Source organism: Solanum verrucosum, unplaced genomic scaffold (assembly GCF_900185275.1).
Source record: "Solanum verrucosum unplaced genomic scaffold, falcon-dt-bn FXZP01000079.1, whole genome shotgun sequence".
NCBI classification, from domain to species: Eukaryota; Viridiplantae; Streptophyta; class Magnoliopsida; order Solanales; family Solanaceae; genus Solanum; species Solanum verrucosum.
The window spans coordinates 2,829,536-2,853,954 of record NW_026020368.1 but is presented as its reverse complement, the minus strand read 5'-3'; the positions used below and the strand labels follow the sequence as shown (position 1 = coordinate 2,853,954).

At 32.6% G+C, this 24,419-nt stretch overlaps 2 protein-coding genes and 1 pseudogene across 2 annotated transcripts; 2 read left to right on the top strand and 1 right to left on the bottom strand.

Moving 5' to 3' along the window:
• The first annotated feature begins 6,125 nt into the window (after window positions 1-6,125).
• Window positions 6,126-10,357, top strand: LOC125838263 (3-hydroxyisobutyryl-CoA hydrolase-like protein 5; annotated as a pseudogene).
• Window positions 10,358-12,740: 2,383 nt separating this feature from the next.
• LOC125838222 (uncharacterized) lies at window positions 12,741-16,940 on the top strand. The gene is made up of 9 exons (XM_049517297.1): window positions 12,741-12,956; window positions 13,632-13,744; window positions 13,987-14,159; window positions 14,628-14,721; window positions 15,966-16,077; window positions 16,170-16,258; window positions 16,374-16,459; window positions 16,553-16,617; window positions 16,704-16,940. Exons 1-9 carry the CDS (start codon window positions 12,779-12,781, stop codon window positions 16,811-16,813), a joined length of 1,020 nt encoding a protein of 339 aa, XP_049373254.1. The 5' UTR covers window positions 12,741-12,778; the 3' UTR covers window positions 16,814-16,940.
• A 758-nt stretch (window positions 16,941-17,698) lies between these two features.
• On the bottom strand, window positions 17,699-22,236 carry LOC125838234 (E3 ubiquitin-protein ligase MIEL1). The gene is made up of 12 exons (XM_049517312.1): window positions 21,983-22,236; window positions 21,645-21,732; window positions 21,476-21,532; window positions 21,362-21,394; window positions 21,194-21,271; window positions 21,014-21,057; window positions 20,887-20,927; window positions 19,500-19,582; window positions 19,323-19,414; window positions 19,153-19,222; window positions 18,479-18,520; window positions 17,699-18,228 (listed from the first exon to the last, which is right to left on the bottom strand). The coding sequence occupies exons 1-12, from the start codon at window positions 22,030-22,032 to the stop codon at window positions 18,103-18,105; spliced, it is 804 nt and encodes a 267-aa protein (XP_049373269.1). The 5' UTR covers window positions 22,033-22,236; the 3' UTR covers window positions 17,699-18,102.
• Between the last annotated feature and the right edge of the window lie 2,183 nt (window positions 22,237-24,419).

Sequence of the window (24,419 nt, the reverse complement as noted above, 5' to 3'; positions counted from 1 at the left end):
GTTACTAGAACTCAGAAATCCTTACCCTTTTCCATAAGACCATTCTACGGTCGTGGACCAGTCCGTAGACCCCAATCTTTCACCTCAGAATCTGATCAAGTCCAAACCAATCCTACGGACACTTCCTATTGCCTGTAGATACTTCTACAGTCCGTAGGTATTTCCCGTAGAACCAGAACTCAACAACATTTTTCTGCAAATTTTTCCTTTCCAAGTTCCGGGATGTTACACCTTTCTCAAAATAAAAATCATAATAGTGTTTTCTATATATTATAGGTTATTTATTAAAATTTGTATGTAAAATAATTGAAAGTTTTACTTTTGCTTATTTTTCTTAGTAATAAAATTATAAAATTGAATATACATGACTCATAAGACTATCCTCATAGCTAGATCCATAAGACTTACGCTCCATGTCTCAGACTTATGTTCCATGTCTCAGACTTACGTCTCACCCCATACTGCATAAAATATCTCGCTTCACACCCCTGATCTTTTAAAACACTGCTCAAGATTAATAAGATATATTCCCACATCATTATCATTATTATTTCATCGTCTGTTTTTAAAATTTCTTATAATGTGTATCTTCAAGTTAATCCAACTAATGAACACGTTTTATTATTTTAACTGATCCATTTATCTCCACTTCGACCAGTGCATAGATGGCTGCATACATCTTTTTCTAGGAAAGAATTTCCTCCATTATTATTTTGTTCATAATGAGTACTTTTCAAATTTCAATAGTATAGTGAATGTAGGCCAAGTATATAAATAATATAAAATGAGTAACTTTCGCATATAGCCACTTAAAATAGCCTAATTTTTCATAGCTACAGTTTGCTAATTATGATTCATAGCTACGTGTTATAGGGAGGAGAGTGGTGAGAGAGATTGGGAGAGGGAGGAGAGAGGCAAGCGAGATTGGGAGAGGGAGGAGAGAGGCGAGTGAGAGAGGGCAGAGAGTGGGAGAGAGGTGAATTGTATATGTATATCGGTTAGATAATTGTATATTATACATATGTATTTGTATATTCTGACGAGCGAGATTGGGGGAGGGATGAGAGAGGCGAGCGAGATTGGGAGAGGGAGGAGAGAGGCTAGCGAGAGAGGGCAATAATTTATATAATTCACATCTCGTTTGTATAATTCGCAGGTACGTTTGTATAATTCGCGTGTTTTTGTATAATTGAGTAATATAAAGTCTGGATTTATACAAATATGATAAAATTCGAAATAACTAATTGATACAAACAAAACATATGAACTTTAAACAAGTATACAAATTACATTATATAAATTATATTATACAAAATTCGAAAACTACATGTTTATACAACCTTTAAAAAGTTATACACAAAAAGATTGAATGTATATGATGACAAAACTGAAAAACCAATGGAAATCATCGTCATATACAAATACAAACCATCATATACAAATAGAAATCAAACGAAAAATTGTTAGTTGTGAATACATGTGGCGAATTATACAAACGTGGCTAATTATACAAACTCTAAGTCAACTCATGTAATTAATGGTTAATGTTAGTCGTGAGTGGTAAGTAACTTTCCCTTATAAAAATTAAGGTTATTTTTTTATGTATTGTTTATAAAAAAATAATTCCTTATACTAAATAATATTAAACCCAATATATATTGACTGGTAGATTGGCTCAGGCCATTGAAGGTGGTGGGAAGCGGATGATCTTTGCTATATGTAATTATATAAAACAAAGACTTATGCATCCCATTCATATTTGGGCTATGACTGTACTATCAAGTCTTAAGACTGATGGTACATTCAACCAAGAACGTCCGTTGCAATATCTAAGACTTAAAAGACCGAAGTCTTGTTACTCTTTTGATTTAAAATCAGCAACAGACCGTTGGCCATTGAGTGTTATATACACCTTAATTGAAATGATTTGAGATAGTACTTTAGGATCTTCAATAGTCAACAGTTCTTTGAATTTTATTTATATTTTAATTAATATTTTAAAATTATTTTAAAAAGTAAATATAAACAAAAATTGTAGAATTTTTGAATTTTCGAGTTTCGTTGTTTACAACTTCACAAAAGAACACGAGAATTAAATCCATTTTTATTTTTATGAAGGAAACAAAAAAGAAGAAGAAACATATACAATATCGAAACAAATTGAAAAAATCTAGAAGAATTATTAACACAATGATCCAGGCTTTTACAATTAGAAATAATTTATCTTAGATCTTAAAATATTAATATAAGAATAAATTAATATACAAATAAATCTTTATAGAAGCACTAAAGAAAACGATCTAGTCTCTGATATTTATTTATATATATATAAAATAAAAATACACATGCCCTACTCATGCAATATTATTAAAAAGTTAAATAAAAATAAAAAGGAGAAAATCCTTTCCCATGTTTTGTCAATATCAACGCCATTTTTATAATTCTGCAAGGCAGTCACCAAATGACGATAAATAAAAATACAAGCAATTTTATTTTTTTTTGGTTCAAAACAGAGTAATATTTATAGATTACGTAATATGCATTATTACATTGTTACCAGCAAGTGGCAAAACAGGACACCTACTATTGGTGTTCTGGGGAAGGGGCATACTATTACTAGTACCACTATTACTAGTACTATTACATGAGTTACTTGCAAAAGATTTCTTAGATAGTCTAACAAATGGAGTTCCTTCTTTATCTGCTTCTAGTTTCTTGGATACAAACACCGGAGGAACTTCCATGCACAAAAAAGAGTTGATATGATCCATTTTAGCGTCTTCCTTTGCTAGAGCGTCTGCCACTTAGTTTGTTTCTCTAAAGTCGTGGTGTATTGGGGGGTTCCCCAGAATTTGAAGTAGATCCCTGCAATCAGTAAGAATATTTTCGTAAGTGGGGTGTTCCCCTTGAATGAGGGTTATAATTTCCTTGCAATCGACGTTAACTTCCAATGGTACTAATCCTCTTTCTAGTGCTATTCGAATTCCCTGCAAGAGAGCTATCAATTCGGCTTTCATGTTATTTGCCATATACAGGTTTCCCATGTATCCCACAATCCAGTTGCCCTTGCTATTTCTGATAACTCCACCTGTTCCTCCTTGTCTTGTGCTGCCCATGGACGATCCATCGCTATTGAGCTTGTAGCCCTGGCTGGGTGCTATGCATTTAAGGTAGTTGATAATATTTTTTTCTTCCGTGTGTGTATTGTTTGTAAGAGCAAAGTATTCAACAACATGATACAATGCCTTCTCTGATGAAATATTTTTTGTCTCATTATTATGATAGTTTGAGTTTGTGGTTAGCCATATGTTCCATATATAAAAGAGGAAAACTTCCTTCCAGGTTACGTTGTATGACTTTTATGTTAATGTTGAGGTTTTTTAATAGTGTTAGCCAATCAGAACCTTTGTTATTTGTGAACTGGATAATGGTGTAAATTGCTCCCAGTTCCCTCCACAGCTGCCTTACATTCGTGCATTCCACGAAGATATGTTGATTGTAACTCATGAAGTTATAAAATCAGCTAAAAAAATTGTAAAGTTATTGGGAGTGTTGTGACTTGTATGTATGGAAAAGTAAAGACTAAATGAAATTCTGAAATTAGGTGAAAACATGATAATACCAAACATAAAATGTTATTTTTCATTGTTATGTAAGGATGAATTTAATAATATAATATAAATAATATTTTTAATAATAACTAAAACAAATATTATATGTATAGTAACAATACAATAAGTAATAACGATTCAAACAAGGTATATAACTAGTAAAATCTTTATAGAAGTATATGATATTAAGGTTCATTTGATATGCTGGATAAGCATAAATAATCCTCGAAATTGTCTTATTTTTGTTTGATTACTAATCCTAAGATAAGTTATATTATATCATAATTAATAATTAGTATCGAAATAAATTATTCTTGTCAAAGAATGAAATAATAGTACCTAAATTAGTCATCTCGACATAAAATAATGAAAATGACAAAAACACCCTTGAGGTTCTTTAAACCTTTTTTCCATTAAATAGGTGAAAGATATTTTTATAGACAAACGTAACTTCTTCAATGTATATTATTTTGGGAAAAAGGACGAATTTACCCCCGAACTTTGATAAATGGTACGTCTATGCCCTCCGTTATACTTTGGGTCCATCTCAGCCCCTGCCGTCCAATTATCGGTACACACATGCCCCTCTCACTAACGGCCCTCTCATCATATACACGTGTTTTAATCCTAATCAACTACCCGTTTGATCATTATTCTTAACCCATAAACTAACAACCCGCCCCATAAACCCATACCCACCCGATTCCCTCTAAAATATTCAATTAAAAGACCCAAATCTTCCGATCATCTCCTCCGCCGCCACCGGCGACGAGTTTCCGATGACTAGCTTTATGTCCTCCTATCAATTTGATTGAATTATTCATTTAGAAAAATCAAAAGCATTGATCAGCTTATTGTCCAGATTCATCAATACATCGGCATCCATATATTCAGCCAAAGTACCATATATTTCAGGCATAGTTATATTTGACTTGACATTCGCAAAGTCAGGAATCATATGTTCTTGAATCGGAGAAAAAGTATTTAGCTCCCAATTGTTCCTGATTGCAGAGTCCCCACAACCAGTTAGAAGTCCAACACAGTTTGTATTATTGGCTTGAAGTTCCGAATATGCATTACAGTCCTCATTAACATCAACAATAAAACCTTGCTGCAGGTGTACTGGTTCCTTAGGCAGATTATTTTCTGGTATTGTGTTCTCAAATTCCAAAACACCATTTCCTTCACCAGCAGCTTCTTGAATTTGCACCTCAACATCATCAACTTCCATCGCTGGATTTTCAAATAGAGCATTGATCTTCTCTTCATCTGATGAAGACTCTTGAATTTGCAACACTGGTTCAACAATATTGATAGGAGTGATCGCCTTATATTCCTGATCCATCCGCGGCTCAACAGAATTTACCCCTGAAATCACCTCTGTATCCAACTTCTGTTCATCAGAAAAATCCACATCAGTTGTACTCACATTACTACTTCGAGAAGGATTAGCAGAATTTTTCGTTTTTATCGCCGGTGGCGGCGGAGGAGATGATCGGAAGATTTGGGTATTTTAATTGAATATTTTAGAGGGAATCGGGTGGGTATGGGTTTATGGGGCGGGTTGTTAGTTTATGGGTTAAGAATAATGATCAAACAGGTAGTTGATTATGATTAAAACACGTGTATAGGATGAGAGGGCCGTTAGTGAGAGGGGCATGTGTGTACCGATAATTGGACGGCAGGGGCTGAGATTGACCCAAAGTATAACGGAGGGCATAGACGTACCATTTATCAAAGTTCGGGGGTAAATTCATCCTTTTTCCCTATTATTTTTAATACAACAAACCAAATAATTACTACTCCCTCTGTCCCAATTTATGTGGCACTTTTCATTTTTCGAGAGTCAAAAAATTTAAGTTTGACCGGAAATTTGCGCATGGAATCTTCAATTTTTTTGAAATGAAATTTATATATTTGTAAACTACGTAAAAAGTATTATAATTCACAATAATTGATAATTCAAAATGTTTAAAAGATCTATGAAAAATTTACGGTCAAAGATAGACTTGTTTGAATCTAGAAATCCGAAAAGTGCCACATAAAATGGGACGGGGGGAGTAATAAAGAAGTAATACAATGACAAGTAATCTATCATAACTTTGTTTGCTTTTGTCTACCATCCATATTTTTTTAAGCAAGTTAATTAAAAAAAATGAGAATGAAATATTTGGGAAGATTCACTTAGATATCTCCCATGAACCTATTTGTCAGGCTGTCACAAAGTGCGTTAACTTCCACGCTATTACTTTGTACTAACACGTGATTAAAAAAAAAAAAATAGACGTTGATAATGGAGATCCTCATTGTTATTTTCAACTATATATTATGTGTCTTTTGCCCACTTAGTTTCATATATCTTGTGTCAATTTCAGAATCCTTTTCGTGTCGTAATTTCTATCATTTTTTATTTAAAAAAATATTTTTGCAAGAATATATATCATATAGTTTTGGATTTCGTTGGCAAAATTAAATTGCGAGAACGTACGTACGCAAGTGTTTATCTAATTTTTGCACGGATGGCTCAAGAAATAGTAAAGCCCGATAGAGAGGTAATTATCTAATGTTTCAATAAGAAATTAAGAATTAATTTCAATTATTCTTTCACTTGTTGTATTATTAATCATATTTAGGAACTCTTAAAGTACTTTCTGCAAATTTAATATATTATTAATCTGCAGGATGTTGTTATTGCTGAAGAAATTGGTCGTGTCGGAGTGATTACGATTAATCGGCCAAATCAGTTAAATGTCATTTCAGGCAAAGTGGTATATATGTTATATTATTGCCTTCCTTTCACCTGACTAATCATATACAGTTTAAGAATGAAAGAAAGACTGACTTAGTATTACGATTATCTACTTTTGATTTGGTACGGATTTTAAATATTAAAAAAAAAAAAAAGACTTTTAAATCTTAAATGTATCAAAATGATCTTTAATCTTGTGGTCAAAAACATTTTATGTGAAAAATTATTATATATTAAAACCTGTCAAGATTAGAATCTCCAACTCATCATATGCTTTAAATTCAGACTTTGGTCGTCAAACATGCCATGCATCTCATCTTATATTATATACGTAATTGTTTAGGCATTATTGCTGGGAGAGAAGCTCGAGAAATTAGAGAAAGATGATAGTACAAAGCTTGTCATCATCAAGGTATGTATATTACTAATAATGAAGCAAATGCTAGCTCAACATATATAATTATATATACATATTTGATCAAGATATGGAGTTAATTTTTGTGATGTAATTAAATAGGGAGCAGGAAGAGCTTTTTCTGCTGGCGGGGACTTGAAAATGTTCTATGATGGTCGAAAAACAAGTAAGCAGACCCTTTTTGAATTTCAAGGTTCAAATAAGTACGTATTTCTTGATAGTAACTTTTTCATATATATGTTTAAAATATTTTAAATTATCAATTGTTATGACTTATAGTACTTTTTATAAAGTTTTTAACGAAACTTAAAGATTATATGTCTAAATTCACTATCAAAATTGAACTGTTTGACTCTCAAAATTTGAACGATATTACATAAATTAAGACAGAGAAAATAATTCGTAACAAGGAAGTTATTAATTTAGTTATTATTTTTTAAGACTATTGAATTATTACAAATATTGAATAATTATATATATTTCTCAGGGGATTCGTGCCTTGAAGCTACTTATCGGATGTATTGGCTTTGCTACCACATTCATACATATAAGAAACCTTTGGTACGTTCTATTTTCTCATGCTATTCTTTAAAATAATATCCGTTTTATTTTATGTGGCGGTATTTAAACAATTTTTTTATATTCACCCAATTCTTTGGAAATTACAGTAAATTTTTCTATTTAATTTATCATTGATGACCGATCTGTAGGTTGCTCTTGTTCATGGAATGTCAATGGGCGGAGGTGCATCTTTGATGACTCCAATGAGATTTTCAGTTGTCACTGAAAAAACTGTGAGTTAGGGGCGTAGCTATGCTACAGTCAGGGTATCCAATAGACACTTTTTGTCGAAAAATAATATCGTATGTATAATAAGTAAAATGATATACAAAGTGATTAAATAACATATTATGGACACCCTTGATAGAATAAGGTGTTGTAGCCCAGTAATTTTAGACTCTTTGAAAGAGCCCGTGCTTAGGGTGCTCACGTGTTTGAATCTCACCAACAACAATTTTTATTTTATTTTCACTTTTTTTTACCACCCTCTGTGAAATTTATGACTCTGTCATTGAGTATAATATATATACATCTCCAACATATGTGTAATTCTAATTAATATTTTGATTTTCGAATCTAACTTAATTTTCTGTAAAATATTATATTGGTAGGTATTTTCCACTCCAGAAACACTTTTAGGGTTCCATCCAGATTGTGGTTTCTCATAGATGCTTTCTCGACTTCCTGATCGATTAGGTAATTAAACACTTTAACTTTAAAACATACTATTTAATTTATCAATGACATTCTCTTATAATATATACAAAACATATAAATATCATGACATACTAAGACTTTTTTTCTTTGTTTTTAAATTTTTTGTCCAGTCAAACACTAAACGCATATAAATGTTGTTTTGTATATATAGGAGAATACTTGGGATTAACAGGAGCAAGGCTAAAGGGTAAAGAGGTTGTTGCTGCAGGACTTGCCACACATATTGTCCCTTCTCAGGTTACTACTACTCTAACACTTTTTTTTTTAACTTTTGACTTACAAGTAATATTCATAAATGACAAACTATACTAATATGATTTTCTATCCAAGCTCGTATATTAACGCAACATAAATATATATATATATATATATATATATATATATATATATATATATATATATATATATATATATATATATATATATATATATATTCTAATAAATTATATTCACCTTTTTTTTTTGTTTACAGAAATTGGTTGAGCTAGAGAAGCGTTTATTAAGCTTAAACAGTGGTGATGAGAATGCCATTGAATCTGTTATCATGGAATTCTCGACAGATTTTGAGATACAAGAAAATAGCATCTTGAATAAGTAATATATATATTCTATGTCTGAAATAATTAATGCAATTTGTAGTCTATAATTTATATAGATAGATATCTTAATTTAGACACTTCAACTTTGACGATGTACATCTAGACACCTCAACTTATCTCTACTCATGTGTCTGTTGAACACTTCAACTTACAAAATAATCATCTAGACAAAACATAACAAGTGGGGATGAGTTGAGGTGTCTAGATGTACATTCATAAAATTAAAGTATTATTTACTTGTCAATTATGATTAAGTTTAAGTGTCTATCTATGTATTATGCCTTTTCTTCGATGTTATCGTTACTTCGATGCAATGCAGGATGTCCATAATCAACGAATGTTTTTCCAAGGATACTGTCGAGGAGATATTGATGTCATTTGTAAGATCATCAATAATTATTTTTTGGTGGTGTAATAGCATAATTAATTCAACCATCATGCATTACCATAAATTATAACTTATTATTATTATTATTTTCAGGAAGCTGAGGCACATAAATCAGGAAATGGTTTGATTCAACCAGTGCTTAAACACCTAAAGAAATTATCCCCAACGGGATTAAAAATAACACTAAGATCGGTAATTATATTTAAGATCCTGTAATTTCTACACGCCCTATATCAGAAGATACAATAATTATGTGTTTTCTAAGTGGAACTATACAGTTAATTTCACTTATAATTGTTGAAATTTACTTATAATGTCACAAAAATATTTTTGTCGCATTAAAGTAATGGACTATATATATTTTATGTTTAAATACTATAACAGTAGTGGACTATAACTTATGTTTTAGTACTATAACTACATATTTTTATACTTTAAAATTACAGTGTCAAGACAAAAAAAAATATTTAAATTGTACACTAATGTTTAAAATTATTATGTAGATTCGAGAAGGAAGGAAACAAACATTATCTAAGTGTTTGAAGAAAGAATTCAGAATCTCGAATAACATATTAAGGAGAACAATATCTAATGATTTTTATGAGGTATGTACGCAGGTCTTCAACTTTAGTTTCAAATATATAGAAATTATTTTAATTTTGATTGCAAATAGTTAACTTTGAAAAACACTTTGGTACTTTTGAGTTAAAGCTGATTCTATTTTTTTTTGTTAATTATAAAGGGCATAAGGGCTATTGTCATTAGCAAGGATAACTCTCCCAAGGTATTATCCTTTTCTTTCCATGTGTAATAATTTGTACTCTTTCATAGTTTTAATATATATGTATGATAGTAACAATTACGTCTCAATCTCAAATGTTAAAATTTGTTATATGAATTATATTGAATTCTCGATCCAAATTCAGTGGTGGCCTACAACTCTAGACGAGGTGAAGGATGAGCAACTCAACTTGATTTTCAAAAATTTCGAACAACATTTGGAGCTTCAGATTTCAGAAAACAACGAGCACAGGTTCAGATGGATTAATTTTTAATTTTTCATATATGATTTCTTCTTTATATATTTATGTTATAAGTATAAAATCGTCTATACCTAAGTAACAATGTTGAGTAACTTTAAATATTTTGCATCTCAACTTATCAACAGGTGGAAAGGAAAATATGATAATTCACCTTATTATTATCATATTAATCAAGCTATGAAGATTCAAAAAGTGTTGCCATCAACAGCTCCTGGAATTGGTCTTATACAATCTGCCTTGTGATATAACTAGCAAAAGTTGCATCATTGAAACATAAATTATCAGCTAAAATTAGCCAAGAGATCCATCATTTGAAATCGATATACATATTGTCGCTAAAAGTCGTTGTAGTGTGGTTGTATTGGAAATCAATATAACAATTTTGAGAGGGAATATGTCAAGATGGGTGAAAGAGTGTGTACCACAAGTGCCGAATAACTTTGTCTATTTTCATGTATATATGTTGAGAATATAATTAAATAATAAAAGTGTTCTCTTTGACAGTTTAAGCTTTTAGATGAGATGATCGTACTCTTCAACCTGATAAATCTGAGTTGTTTCCATTCTTTTTCTTCAACATTTAGACCCCAATTTGAAAAATTATTTCAAGAGTATGGAAAAGTGTTGGATATTTCATCAAAACCAAAAAAACAGTACTCCTATATCCTTAAAGGAAAATGACATTTTTAATTCAACATTCAAATGAAATAGAGTTTGATCAATATATTCAAAAAACTTTTTCTAGATAAGACAGAGAAATACACGTAAACCTATATGAAATTGTCAGCTATACGGTCGTTTGGTAGAGTGTATAAGAATAATGTTGAATATGATGTATTAGTAATGCAAGCATTAGTAATGCAAGCATTAGTAATGCTTGCATTATTTCTTATACATTGTTTGGTTTGATGTATTGGAAATAGCAAGCCTTGTATAAAGACTATTAAAAAAAATATTTGTTTACAAAAATACCCCCACATTCTTTTACCAAAATAATAATAATAATAATAATAATAATAATAATAATAATAATTATTATTATTATTATTATTATTATTATAATTATTATTATTATTATTATTAGAGGGTAGTTTTGTCATTAGCTAATCTAATGCATGCATTAAAACCATTGCATTGCTAATACCTAGAAATCCATGGTATTAGCAATGCACACCTTAATACACAATAGAGTGTATAACTAATGCAAGCATTAGTTATACATAGGTTGGAAAAGAGTACCAAACAAGGTACTAGTAATACACAATGCTAATGCATGCGTTATTTTTCCTAATACACTCTACCAAACGACCACACACTAGGGGAAATACTAATACCCCTCTAAATTTACTTTTTCATAAACTTATTTTTACATATTATTTATCCCTTCCTTGAATTTATTTAATTTTTTTTGTATTTTTTCATTTTTAATATCCCTTCAAAATATTCATGTTCCGTTAATGTCACTTTTTTTTATATATATAAATGAGTCTTTTTTACCCATTTAACTATCCACTTTTAAATGGGTAATATGAGTTTGATTCATTTTTTATCCATTTTAAATGAGTTGGGCACCCAATTCCAACTCATTTAAGATGGGTAATTTGAATGGATTCTCATATAAATTACCCATTTTGTCATCCATATATATATAATCTTGCATTGTTCTACTAATTCTTACTGCTTTCTCTTCGAGAGAGAAACACATCATAAAATTAAGATAAAAAGATTTCTGAGCGGGATTTTGACTCTTTTCCGTTTTTTAGAAGAGGAACTTTCGCATATAGCCACTCAAAAGCCTAATTATGCTCTATAGCTATAGTTTGCTAATTACGATTTGTAGCTACATGTTATAGGGAGTAGAGTGGCGAGCGAGACTAGGAGAGGGAGGAGAGAGGCGAGCAAGAGAGGCCAGAGAGTGGGAGAGAAGCGAATTTTGTATATAGATGTATATCGGTTAGATAATTGTATATTATACATATGTATTTGTATATTCCGACGAGCGAGATTGGGAGAGGGTGGAGAGAGGCGAGCGAGATAGGGCAATAATTTGTATAATTTGCATCTCGTTTGTATAATGCGCAGGTATGTTTGTATAATTGAGTAATAAAAAGTCTGGAATTATACAAATATGATAAAACTCGAAATAACGAATTGATACAAACATAAACATATGCACTTTAAAACAATTATACAAAATATATTATACAAACTACATTATATAAATTATATTATACAAAATCCGAAAACTACACGTTTATACAAATTTTATAAAGTTATATACAAAAAGATTGAATGTATATGATGACAAACTGAAAAACCAAAGGAAATCATCGTCATATACAAATACAAATCATCGTATACAAATACAAATCAAACAAGGAATTGTTAGTTGTGAATTATACAAATGTGACGAATTATACAAACATGACTAATTTTACAAATTCGAAGTCAGCCCACGTCATCAATGGTTAATGTTGGTCGCGAGTGATAATTATAGCAAATTATAGCTATGATGAATAATTAAGTAGTATAAGTTTGGTTAATCGAGTAATTTTCCCTATTTAGAATGAGGTGGAAGTGTAACCTTCCAAATGGGACTATGGGTAGCGTGGCCCAAGTGAAAGAGTGGAGGCCCAGTAAAAGAAGTTGATTTTTGCTGTGAACAGCAATATTATCTCCTCTCGATTATCCATCCATGGGCACCATTACATTTACTACTACTGCTTTTGCTACCAGAATTGGCTGCCATCTTCAAACCTCCAACTTCAACCTCACTTTCTTCCCTTCCAACCTCTCAACCTCCGCTCTCCTGAAGCATTCATCACCTACAATGTCCGCCAATTCTCTCCAAGTCAACGCTTCCTCCGCCATTGGTACTCGAATTGCAGATGATACGAATTACGATTTGTAACTACTAATTCGCTGATCAACAATTGCTTTTAGTACTGAAAAAAACTAGCTGTTGCTTCTACTTTTTTTCTTTATGCGATTGAGTTTCATTTGCACAACTACTGCTGATGAGTGATGTCACTGAGTGCTATTTTGATGTATTTGATACCATTAGATTACTAAATTCTGAGAATATTCGATTAATTTCTTAGCAATCTGATTGTACGAATTGCGACAGTGCCTCCAGCGATCATAACCGCAGTGCGTCTACCAGATATTTACAGGCTGTTATCCTCGCTAATTAGATCAAATCTTATGGAATTACTTAGTTTTGTTAAAAAGAATTAATGTAATTGTGGCAAAATAAAGTTGTCTCCCACTAATGTTTGCATTAGGATAGACTACATCACATCCCTTGGCTCCGGCCCTTTACCGAACCTGTGTGATGACGGGATGTTTTGTGCACCAGGCTGCTTTTATATTTTGGGCAAAATAAGTTGTTGGCAATGTTAAGTATACAATTGAATTCAAATGCTGATGACTTTATGTTTAGGAAAAATGTTTCATGTTTTACTCTTAAGTCCTAAGATATATGCATCTCTTTCTGAAATTGTCTTCTCTTGTTTGATTGATGTTGTCTGATTTATTGGTTATTGAAGATGTTCCAAGTGAAGAATTGGGGGCTTCATCTAGGGGTAACATTGGAGCGAACGACCTGCTGATTGTTGGACCTGGTGTGCTTGGTCGTTTAGTGGCTGAAAAATGGAGAGAGGTATTGTTCTTTTAAAAGAAGGAACATAAGTTTTATGTGTGTGTACACCAGTTCAAAAATAGCATGATCATAGCCAACCATTTCTTGCTTGTTAAGTTGGGTTTGTGTTGGAAGCATATATTGTATGTAGAGCATGAGACTCTCGCCTTGTAACTGTAACGAACCAGTGGATTTCTGTGCTGCTTATGGAATGTGCTTTTTGAAATTAGATGCTAAGAGTTGTGGATCCTTAAATGTGGCAGGAATACCCAGGCTGTCAGATATATGGGCAGACAGTGACGACCAATCACCATGATGAACTCATTAAAATGGGAATTAATCCATCTTCCAAACAAACCAAGCTGACTTACAAGTTCCCTTATGTTATATTCTGTGCTCCTCCTTCTCAGACTGAAGACTACGCTGGTGACATTAGGTAAGGTTAATAATTGGTTAACTCCCTATCTATAATGGCATTATTTGATATCAAGTTTCATTTTTTCTGGGGCGTATTAGTCATGCTGATATCAAAATCTTTCTTGTAAAAAACAATAACAAGGTGGATAGTTTCTGTAGATGTTTCATGATGAATAGCAGAAACTGTGTTTCTGGCTTTTTGTTAAAAGGGAAATTTTATTTGGTGAACTATATATACCAACTAGTTGGTATTAAGTTGTGTTACATGTCATAAGGTTTAGGGATAAAACCGCTTTTATTTATGGAATAATAAATACCATCTCTTTACTAATAGATATCTTCATTAGTATGAGTTACTCAACCTTTTTGCTTTTCGTCTTCTGACTTGCTTAGGTGATGTTTATCAAATTGATCATGTAATGTGGTTTAATGTAAAGGCTCAATGCTACCAGTAATTAAGTTCTCTTTTTGCATGTGAAATGAGCAGGGAGGCTGCATTAAATTGGAATGGTGAAGGTTCCTTCCTATTTACTTCAAGCTCTGCACCATATGACTGCTTTGACAATGGAGCAATAAACGAGGTGTTAAATCTTATAAAACATTATTCAAGTAACAGTTTCTTGTTCTGATTGATTAACTCAAGGTGGGATGTAATGTATTAAACATTAAGATATAGGGTGTGTTTGGTATGAAGGAAAATGTTTTCCATGGAAAATGTTTTCCTAGAAAATGTTTTCTTGGAAAACAAGTTAATTTTTGACTTATTTTTTCATGTTTGGTTGGTGAGTAGAAAATATTTTTCGGAAAAGATTTTTTGTGTTTGATTTATGAATGAAAAATGTTTTTGAAAAATTTCTTTTATTTTTACTAGAGTAGAAAATAATTTTTGAAATTGAAAATATTTTTTTAAAAACAAACTTAATTTTTTTTTTGGGTGGGGGCTGGTAGGGGGTGGGGGGGGGGGGGATCGAGAGTAGGGGTGAAAAATTGAAATTTTGAAGTTAAAAATATTTTTTTTTTTAAAAAACTTAAAAAATTTTTTGGGGGGTGGGGGGCTGGTAGGGCGTGGGTGGGGGGGTCAAGGGTAGGGCTGAAAAATTGAAATTTTAAAGTTCAAAATATTTTTTAAAAACAAACTTAAATTTTTTTTTGGGGAGTGGAGGGGGCTTGGTAGGGGGTGGGTGGGGAATGGGTAGGGGGGTCGAGGGTAAGGGTGAAAAAATGAAATAATATTTTTTAAAAACAAACTTAAATTTTTTTCTTTTTGAAGGGGGTGGGGGGGGGGGGGGCAGGGTAGGAGGTGGGGGGTAAAAAATAAAAAATTGAAATTAGAAATATCTTTTAAAAACAACTTTTAATATATTTTTGGGAGGGGTGGTGGTAGGGGGTGGGGGTAGGGGTGAGGGTGGGGTAAAAATATTGAATTTAAAAATAAACTTAAAATTATTTTTTTTTGGGGGGGTGGTTGGGGGGTTGGTTTGAGTGTAGGGACAAAATAAATTGATTTTTTTAACAATTTTTTTTTTTAATTGGAAGTTGGAAGAGAGTTTGGAAAATGTTTTCCTTAAGTTTTGAAGGGAAGTCATTTTCCTTAAATTTGAGGAAAATGAGTTGATTTGGAAAACATTTTCCAAAACATTTAACCCAACCAAACTTGAGAAAATTGGAATCCTACCAAACACATCCATAGTGTTTTAAATTGCCTTTTTAGAGGAGCTAATGCATTTTAATTTATGAAGTTTATAACTTAAAAAAGAATGTGTCATGTGTTATTCCAGCGGTATTCCTTTTTTTGGCTTAACATATTTTCTATGTCAATGTATAGGATGGCCCCGTAGTACCAATTGGGAGGAGTCCTAGAACCGATGTACTTCTCAAGGCAGAGAAAGTAGTGCTGGACTTTGATGGCTGTGTAGTTAGATTGGCTGGCCTTTATATATCCTTCGTTACGTGCTTCAGTTGGCATATGTCCTTTCTGTGGAGCTTTTAGATCTTTATTGTTTATGTGCCTACCTTAACCATTAACACAAAGCAGATAGAGGTGCACATATATACTGGTTACATAAAGGGAGCTGTGATATTCGCCCCGACCACATCCTCAATCTTATTCATTATGAGGTGACTATGCATTTATCTTTTACATCATGTTCAGTCCGGAGGTTGCCCTTTTGTTGTGCTTTCATGCTTGTATAATTACACCAATATTGATGTTTTGGCCTGTCTTTTCCAACAGGATGCAGCTTCATTGTCAGTTACCATCTTGAAGAAGAGACTTCGTGGTCGGATCTTTTTGGGCTGTGACAACCACCCTGTATCCAGGTCATTCCATTTAAATACTCTCCGTGTTTCGGTCAAGTAATTAAGATATTCTGAATTTCTGACCTATGTTGTATTACCTTGTGCTTATCGCAGGCAGGAAGTGATGGACTTAGTCGAGAAAAGTGGAAAGTTTGATAAGAAGTTTGAGGGTTTCACAGGTAACTGATTCTATCCTTTGGCTTTATAATTACTCTTATTTGCCTAAAGAGTCATGCGTGAAACGGTTATGTATAATTTCTCTCAGGAACTAGTGATCCTTTAGGGAAGAAGTTAAACAACTCAAAGACTCGTGCTGAACTAGGATGGGAGCCCAAATATCCAAGCTTTGCTCAGTTCCTTGGAGTTTCAGAATAATTGCTGCTACATCTATAACCTCTTCGAATAATTGAAGAAATTAGGTCCATTTTCACATTTACTTTTTGATGCAGCATGCATTATGCTGCTTTCATATTCATACTAAAACTACAGTATCCTTTTTTTTGTGTATTTAGCTACAATCTGTGACTAGTATATATAGCACATTATGGGATTGGTATCTATGTACAGCCTCTACTGCAATTTTTCATTCCAATAGCTCAAATTCAAAACTCTAATTAATAATGGAGGATCCTATTTATCTCAGCATAACCCGTGGTAGTAATTGGATCCATTATTACTCATAGTTGAATTAGGATGGAGGATCCTGAAAAGAAAAAAAATTAGGATGGAGGATCCTATTCATCTCACCATAAGTCGTGGTAGTAAATGGATCCATTGTTACTCATAGTTGCGTGATCCTTGTAAATTTTACGTACATTAGTATTGCGCTTTTCTCCCCTGTTTCATTGATCATATAAAAATAGTGGTCTTGGTGGTGAACAAACGAACTGTAACAAATACGATATTCATCACATTACAACCATTTGCAATTTGCAAATAACATATAAAATTTCATTTGAAACCTTTTGATGTACATTTAAAATGACACTCAAAAACGTTAGCATGATAGGGATAAAAATTTACAAGCACATGGTATTTGCACCGAATCAATAAATACATGATACCTGTTTGCATATGCATATTTCTCATTTATTCATGGTTAATTAACATTCATTTTCACTTCATTAAATCACTTAACCATTGTAATTTTATATAATTTGGGAGTGTAAACTTAGCACAGTGTGAATTTTATCATCTTGTCAGCAAACATCAGCTATAAGACAATGCAAGATCTTTAGAGGGCCAGAAGCATGTGTACAACCAAAAAGCTCCTTTATATAGTACATATTCACAGTGATTATAAATCTTGTGCATGTTACGGTAAGCCCTTTCGGGGTTCGAAATGGTTACATGAATTGTAATACCTTCATCCACTTGGCAATCTTAACACAATAGCTCTACAATGTACTTCGTTCTGATACAATAATTATGCATTCTACATGGTATCAGATCAGTTGGATTTTCTACTCCACATCATTGAAGAAAGAATAATATGATAAATGCATCCGCTATGCAAGTTGAGTTGTGTTGCAAAGGCGGCTAATCATGTAGAAAGGATTGAAAAGAATCACATTTGGTGAAGATCACACCACAAAGCATTCTCTTGTTACCTGCCCACCAGGTTCCAGGATGCAACAATCAGTTTTTTTCCAGTAAGAAAATTGTTATTGAGGAAGAACTGGAGATGCAATCATGCGGGTGTTGTATGATTCACAGTGTCGGCATTTCTGCCCGATAATGTGGAAGGATACTTCGGTTGTATCATTACAGTCATTACATAGAATCCAAACCTGCAGATTGATCAAGTTAGATGGGTTAAGCATAGTTAATGTAAGAAGCAAAGATGTGCCAAGGATGACTAAGATTGAAACGTAAGGTGGTTGGTTCAGTATGGACTTCAATTATTTCTAATATAAATATAAATCAGTCAAAATTCTGCATTTATCATATCTTCATTTAAGCTAAAAAGTAGGTACTGCAGAGCAGAACCTTAAACAGTTCAGCGCCAAAAATATGGGATTAAGAAAAAAAGCATGATACCTTCTTGTCTCTGAGATCTTCAGGCATGACTGTCTCTTCAATCTGGAAAAGAAGATTTTGAAGTTCAGGCAGAATATGAGTTCAACTGAGTGTACACGATTCTTGAAAACAAGTTAAAAATAAAATTTAAGCAAAAGCTTAGTTAATTTAAAAGTTTTCAATTCGCAGAATCCTCATTTTAGAGTGAAACTGCAATCTAACGGAAACAGCATGTCTAGCCTGAGATGAAAATGTTTCAGCTCAGTTCACAAAGTAAACAAGGTCATTGACGTGAAGGAGTGCCCCGCAAGAACAACCAATGTAGAAAGAACATAAATAATTTCAGAAGTAGCAGAACAATTGAGTATGCAGAGAATTTTGAAATATGTGTAGGAAAAGTAATCAACCTTCCCTAAGCTTTAAGTATGCAGAGAATTTCTACAATAATACTGCATCCTCAAAAAATTGGACCCAGACCAACCTCGTACAGTTAAACTGCAAAACTAATGTTCTACGTCCTATATAAGTTTGATCCCTTCAAAAACAACAGCAATTAATTTAGCATGCTTAAGAGGTAATCAACCTTGCACAAGTTTGTTAAGCATGGAAATCTTTTACATGATAATATGCATCCTCTGGAAATTAGACTCCACCAACCTCCTAGAGTTTTATTTGCACCAGTTCAAAAAACCTACCTCCTCATCCATTCTTCTCCAAACTCTCGACATATCTATGATTGATTTGGAACATATGGGACAGCAGCATCTGAGTTCCAGATAGAATGATACTCAGATAACATAATTTTTACCTTTTTATGTAGTAAGAACCAAACAAACAGCATAAATAGATAAGATTAAGTGATTACTTGTCACGCTTTATCATCTCGTGGTAGCACTCAGTGTGCATTGTGTGCCCACATTTCATTACTGTTGTGTCTTTAAGAGAATCAAAGAGATACTGCATTTCAAAAATTATCGCAGCATGAATTAAAATAATTGGTGGCAGGATCCACAGCAAAGGTATAACAGTTCATATACAATACCTCATAACAAATGGGACAATGATGCCGCATGGAGTTCTCCACACACGAGTGGTTATTACGTAAATTAACTGAATAGCAAGAGCCTACAGAATGAACAAGATAAGGTGAAGAAGCTACAACATTTTTGGCAATGAAATGATAGAGATAGAAGATGTCACAACATAATATGAATGTCTACTGTTGAGAGAATGGATATCAAAAAGAGAAGGAAGAAAGTAAGAGATTCAGTTTATTTGGAAAATTTCCTATCTTAGCAAGCAGTATGTCTGCCAACAGGTCAATAGGGACAGTCTGGTCTGGGACGAACCAACAGGAAGGGGGACAGTGGGTTCGGGGTAGGGGCAGTCAGATGCTGGATAAGGAGGTCAGGCTGGGGGCGGGTTTTTGGGAACTTTAGTGAGACCAGCCCACCCTACGACCCCTTAAGTGGGCCTGACTTTTTCTTTTTTACTTCAAATTTAACTCTAAATGTTAAATACAAAAGAGATTAGAATTATTTTTAAAAAAAAAAACTCACATTCTTAAGCTTTAATTTGTTCAAGTATAACTTTGAAATACTATATATTTTTAATTGTGCAAATTGCTAGTATGTTTAAAAAAAAAATTAAAAAATCTAGTTAGGGGCGAGAACTGGTCCAGCCAGCCCCTCCCACACCCGTAACCCTTCCTCCTAAGCCCGACCCCTTTGGTCTTAACTCTTAAGTGGTCCAGTCTGGTTCGGGTTTAAGTGGACCAGCCTGGCCCATTTGGCAGCTATAAGCAAGAGAAAAAAACTTGAAAAGCTGTCAACTGTTCTACCTGCATTGGCCAACCAAAACTCACCTGCATTGGCCAACCAAAACTCTAGGAAATACTTAGATAGAACTCCAATATTCCACACTTCGAAAGGGAGAAAAAGACAACAACAAAAAAAGAGTACATCTATATAAGACCGATGAACCATGCATGTACAATGTGTTCACAACTAGTATAGAATGTGTAAATAAAATCTTCGTATTGACTGTGATAATTTACAAGTACATAAACAATGAAAGTAAAGACAAAGTACCATGCTTGTAATATACAAACACATTCTGTAATTAAGAAACAGGATTGAAGCATCCATATCTAGTATGTCTTTAAGACTACGATCTAACCAAAGGAGAACTTATCTATAAACTGCCCAATTGATGTTAGTAAATAGTAATTCTTTCTTCGGTCCCATAGAAGACAAGTCGACAACAGGAACAAAATAGAAGAATATTTTAAAGGACGAGAGATCCAATAGAGTCCCACAGTACAGAATCACCAATGCATTCACAGTTAAGTAACATATAACAAACTTAAGAAAAAAGAGAGCAGTTTCCATGGAGTCTCAAATATAATAATAGGAAATTGTAATGCGCACCACACTTCTTGCAGTGAAAAAAGTTCTGACGGCCACCGACTCTACACAAAAGAAAATATTCTAATTAGCAGACTTCAGAAGCACCAAAGTACTCTCAATAAGCCACCAATGCAACGTGTATACTTACCTGCAGATTCCACAATCATCACAATGAAACTGCTCTTTGTCTGTCTGTAACAATGGAGTTATAAAAATAAATACATTGATATAAGTAGTCGATAAAATCCTAAAGAACAAAGGACATTGAGTTTATATGAGGCTAGGGGCAATGAATGAATCTCATTCAGCAGAAGCATAGGATAATTACATCATCGTCATAGAATTTGCACACTTCACAGAAGTATTCTCCCATATTTACACCACAATTTGTACAAACATGAGCAACCTAAATTGAAATAAAGAAAGACATTAGAGACTCGATTCCATATATCACCAACCAAGAAAAAAAATCAAATTCAAATAAAGGGACACTTACCGGCTGTTCTGTATCACAAACTGAGCAAATGACCTGATATACCAAAACAACACACACTTCATGTAAGAACTTCTAAACCATAACACCGAAGAATAATAATCCCCAAAACAGTACCTGCTTTACATCATGTCGAACCAGTTCGTGCCGATCATATATATTGCGCAACAAGCTCTAATCAAACAAACACAGCAAAACAAAACACAACAAATCATCAGATTGATAATACAACAATTAACAGTGAGTAACTTCAAGATCATGAAAGGGAATTCTCTAACAAAGTTACCGTTGCTTCATTGTGACAATGACGACAATCAAAGACCTCATTACAGCAAGGCGCCCTAATCCTGCATCTTCTCCTATAGTGCTCACATCTATCACATATCCACAAATCAATTAATTTAAATCCCAATCAGACACTAACAAAGTTTCAATCTTGAAGCTTATACAGATAACCCCACATAACCAAACATAAAATCAAAGTTAACCCACCAGCTAAAAAAGGGCATTTCATCATTTAGTTCACTAATCAAACAGTTAAGATGCACATTATCCTAAATCTGAAGGTTAACATGTATAATACACATAAAAAAAAATGCATAAATATACGTTATTTTTCCATACCCATAACCCATTTTGCCAAAATAAAGGCGTTCATTGCAGGAGCGTTCCATATTTTTGCAGGGAAACAAAGTACACCCACCACCCCCGGTACCAAGATAGCCGAAGGAGGAGGGCTGAGGAGACAAAGGGGAATGGGCTGAAAACCCAAAATTCAATCAAAGTGAATATGACATTTCGTTATAATAAGGGACAAACGATCTTTATATGCAGCCATGCCCCATTAAGATATTGCAACAATAATTGTGGTTAATACTATACCATATATGGAAATAATTAAGGAAATATTCACTCCGTCTCAAATTATCTATTTTGATTTTTATAAATAGTTATTTTAAATTATTTACTATTAAAGATGATACAATATTTTTGAAATTAATTACGTCTAAGGAAACATTTATTGCATTAAGAACTCTTCACAATTTTATGGTGCATTTCGAAAAGACAATCTCAAAACTTTTAAATACCATAAGAAAAGTAAGAGATAAGCTTCAATTAGATTTAAATTTTAACCAAAAAACGAAACACAGTAGAATTATATTTCACTAAATTGTCTTAAATATAAATTTGTACTTTTAAAGAATGATTAATTTATAATATTTATGGGACCATACGTTTTATGTAGGGGTCTTCTAAAAATATATTATCTTATTATCCTGTCGAAATGAATAATTTTTTCCATCGACCCAAGTTGAAATCGAAGGAAAATATTATTTCAGAGGTTATTAATAAATTGAGTATTAATTTAGTGGGATTTTATTGAAATAACAAGTAAAAGTAAAATTTATTTTCTAAATATTGAACAAGTAAATGTGGACTGAAAAATAATATTTGAAGGTATAAATAAGGGTGGGGTGTGGAGAGGGAGAGAGGATAAGATCTAGTTGGATGGGTGGGGCATGGGAGAGAAAAAGGATAAGCACCGTTATAACGGTGTTATGGGCATCTATAGTTGGTTGACAGTTGACATTACGTAACTTTAAAAAAATGATTTAACTTGTTATTATAAAATGAAGTGAGATTACGTGTAATTTAATCAAGTAATAAAAAAATACAACCAAAACGCATAATTTTGTATGAGCTCTGAATGCGACTAAATATTTTTCTTAGATGGTTCATCTATATTGCTAATGATTTATTTTTATTTTTCCTTTTTTAGAAGAGAGAGATGGTATATATTGGGATTCGACTAAATTTAAATTTATGTCAAAAAATCTCACAGGGAAATACGTCGCTGCCTAACAAAGTCTATTTTGTATTTATGGAATTCAAACCTGAAACCATTAATTAAGAATGAACAAGTATTTACTATTTCACCACGATCCTTAGTGATCGTTCTTGTAGGTTGATCGGAATATGATCCGTCTTTGTTAAAACCCCTTTAGCTCCTCCATTGGACAGGTGCGGAAAATGATGGATAAACTACCGTAACACTGATTTAGAAATTTTATTTAATATATTTTTATTAAGAAAAAAACTTATAATATTTTCTTTAAGAGACAAATTTACAGAATTTTGAATTTTATGTTGTTAAATGTTGGAAAAACAAATAATTAAGGGGGTAGATTGGAGAAGAGGCATCACTAATACGGAGTAAATTGCGCTGGAAGTTTCAGTTATGATTCCTATAAACATGTGAGTTCTTGTCAACTTATTTATTACTAGTACAGATTAGTGTGTGCTAGATGGTGTCAATTTATATTACTCGAAGCAGCATAAATATTTAAATTATATTCCCTACTAGTACTTGATTAAAAAAATAAAACAATGAAACACAAACTCTGTGATGGAAGAATTGCACTTCTAGTCACTCATTATTGGTAAAATTTCATTTCAAGTTTTCAACTATCATATAAACCAACTAAGCTCTATGTGTATTAGTAATACTGTATTTTTAGAATCTTTACTATTCATTTAATTAGTCCCTTTCTTGAGAAATATGTTACTATATAAAGGTCATTTTAAGAATCATATTATCCTCAAAATAAGAAGTAAAACAACCATATGGTGTAAAATATGAATAGTTACGGTACGAAATGTTAATTCTTACTAAATAATGATAGCATACTACTATTTTAAATGTTTATTGTAAACTAACACTTTACATCATATAAGGATAATTCTTGCCAAATTATACATGGCACAGTTTGATCTTTCGAAAACAATCTCTCTGCCATACATAAGGTAGAGGCAAAGTCTGTGTACACCTCACTCTCGCCAGACCACCACTTGTTATATTGTTGTTGTAGTATTATATATATATATGGTTTGTTGAGTTGTGCAAGCTTTCTGATCAATAATTAACTTTTGGCTAAATGAACTGTATTGATAATACTTTCACTTGGTCACTTCTGTTTCAGAGTTGAACAGTCACACTATTCTCACTGGGTTTAGTTAATAACAATAGTAAAAAAAATTATTTACATAAATGTTATGTACA

Coding starts and splice junctions, on each gene's coding strand:
- LOC125838222 (XM_049517297.1), top strand. CDS start 12,779: ATGGGCACCATTACATTTACTACTACTGCTTTTGCTACCAGAATTGGC. Junction 13,745..13,986: donor TGGCTGAAAAATGGAGAGAG/GTATTGTTCTTT, acceptor TAAATGTGGCAG/GAATACCCAGGCTGTCAGAT. Junction 16,460..16,552: donor GACAACCACCCTGTATCCAG/GTCATTCCATTT, acceptor TGCTTATCGCAG/GCAGGAAGTGATGGACTTAG.
- LOC125838234 (XM_049517312.1), bottom strand. CDS start 22,032: ATGGAACGCTCCTGCAATGAACGCCTTTATTTTGGCAAAATGGGTTAT. Junction 21,058..21,193: donor GCAAATTCTATGACGATGAT/GTAATTATCCTA, acceptor CCATTGTTACAG/ACAGACAAAGAGCAGTTTCA. Junction 19,415..19,499: donor ATTGTCCCATTTGTTATGAG/GTATTGTATATG, acceptor TTTGAAATGCAG/TATCTCTTTGATTCTCTTAA.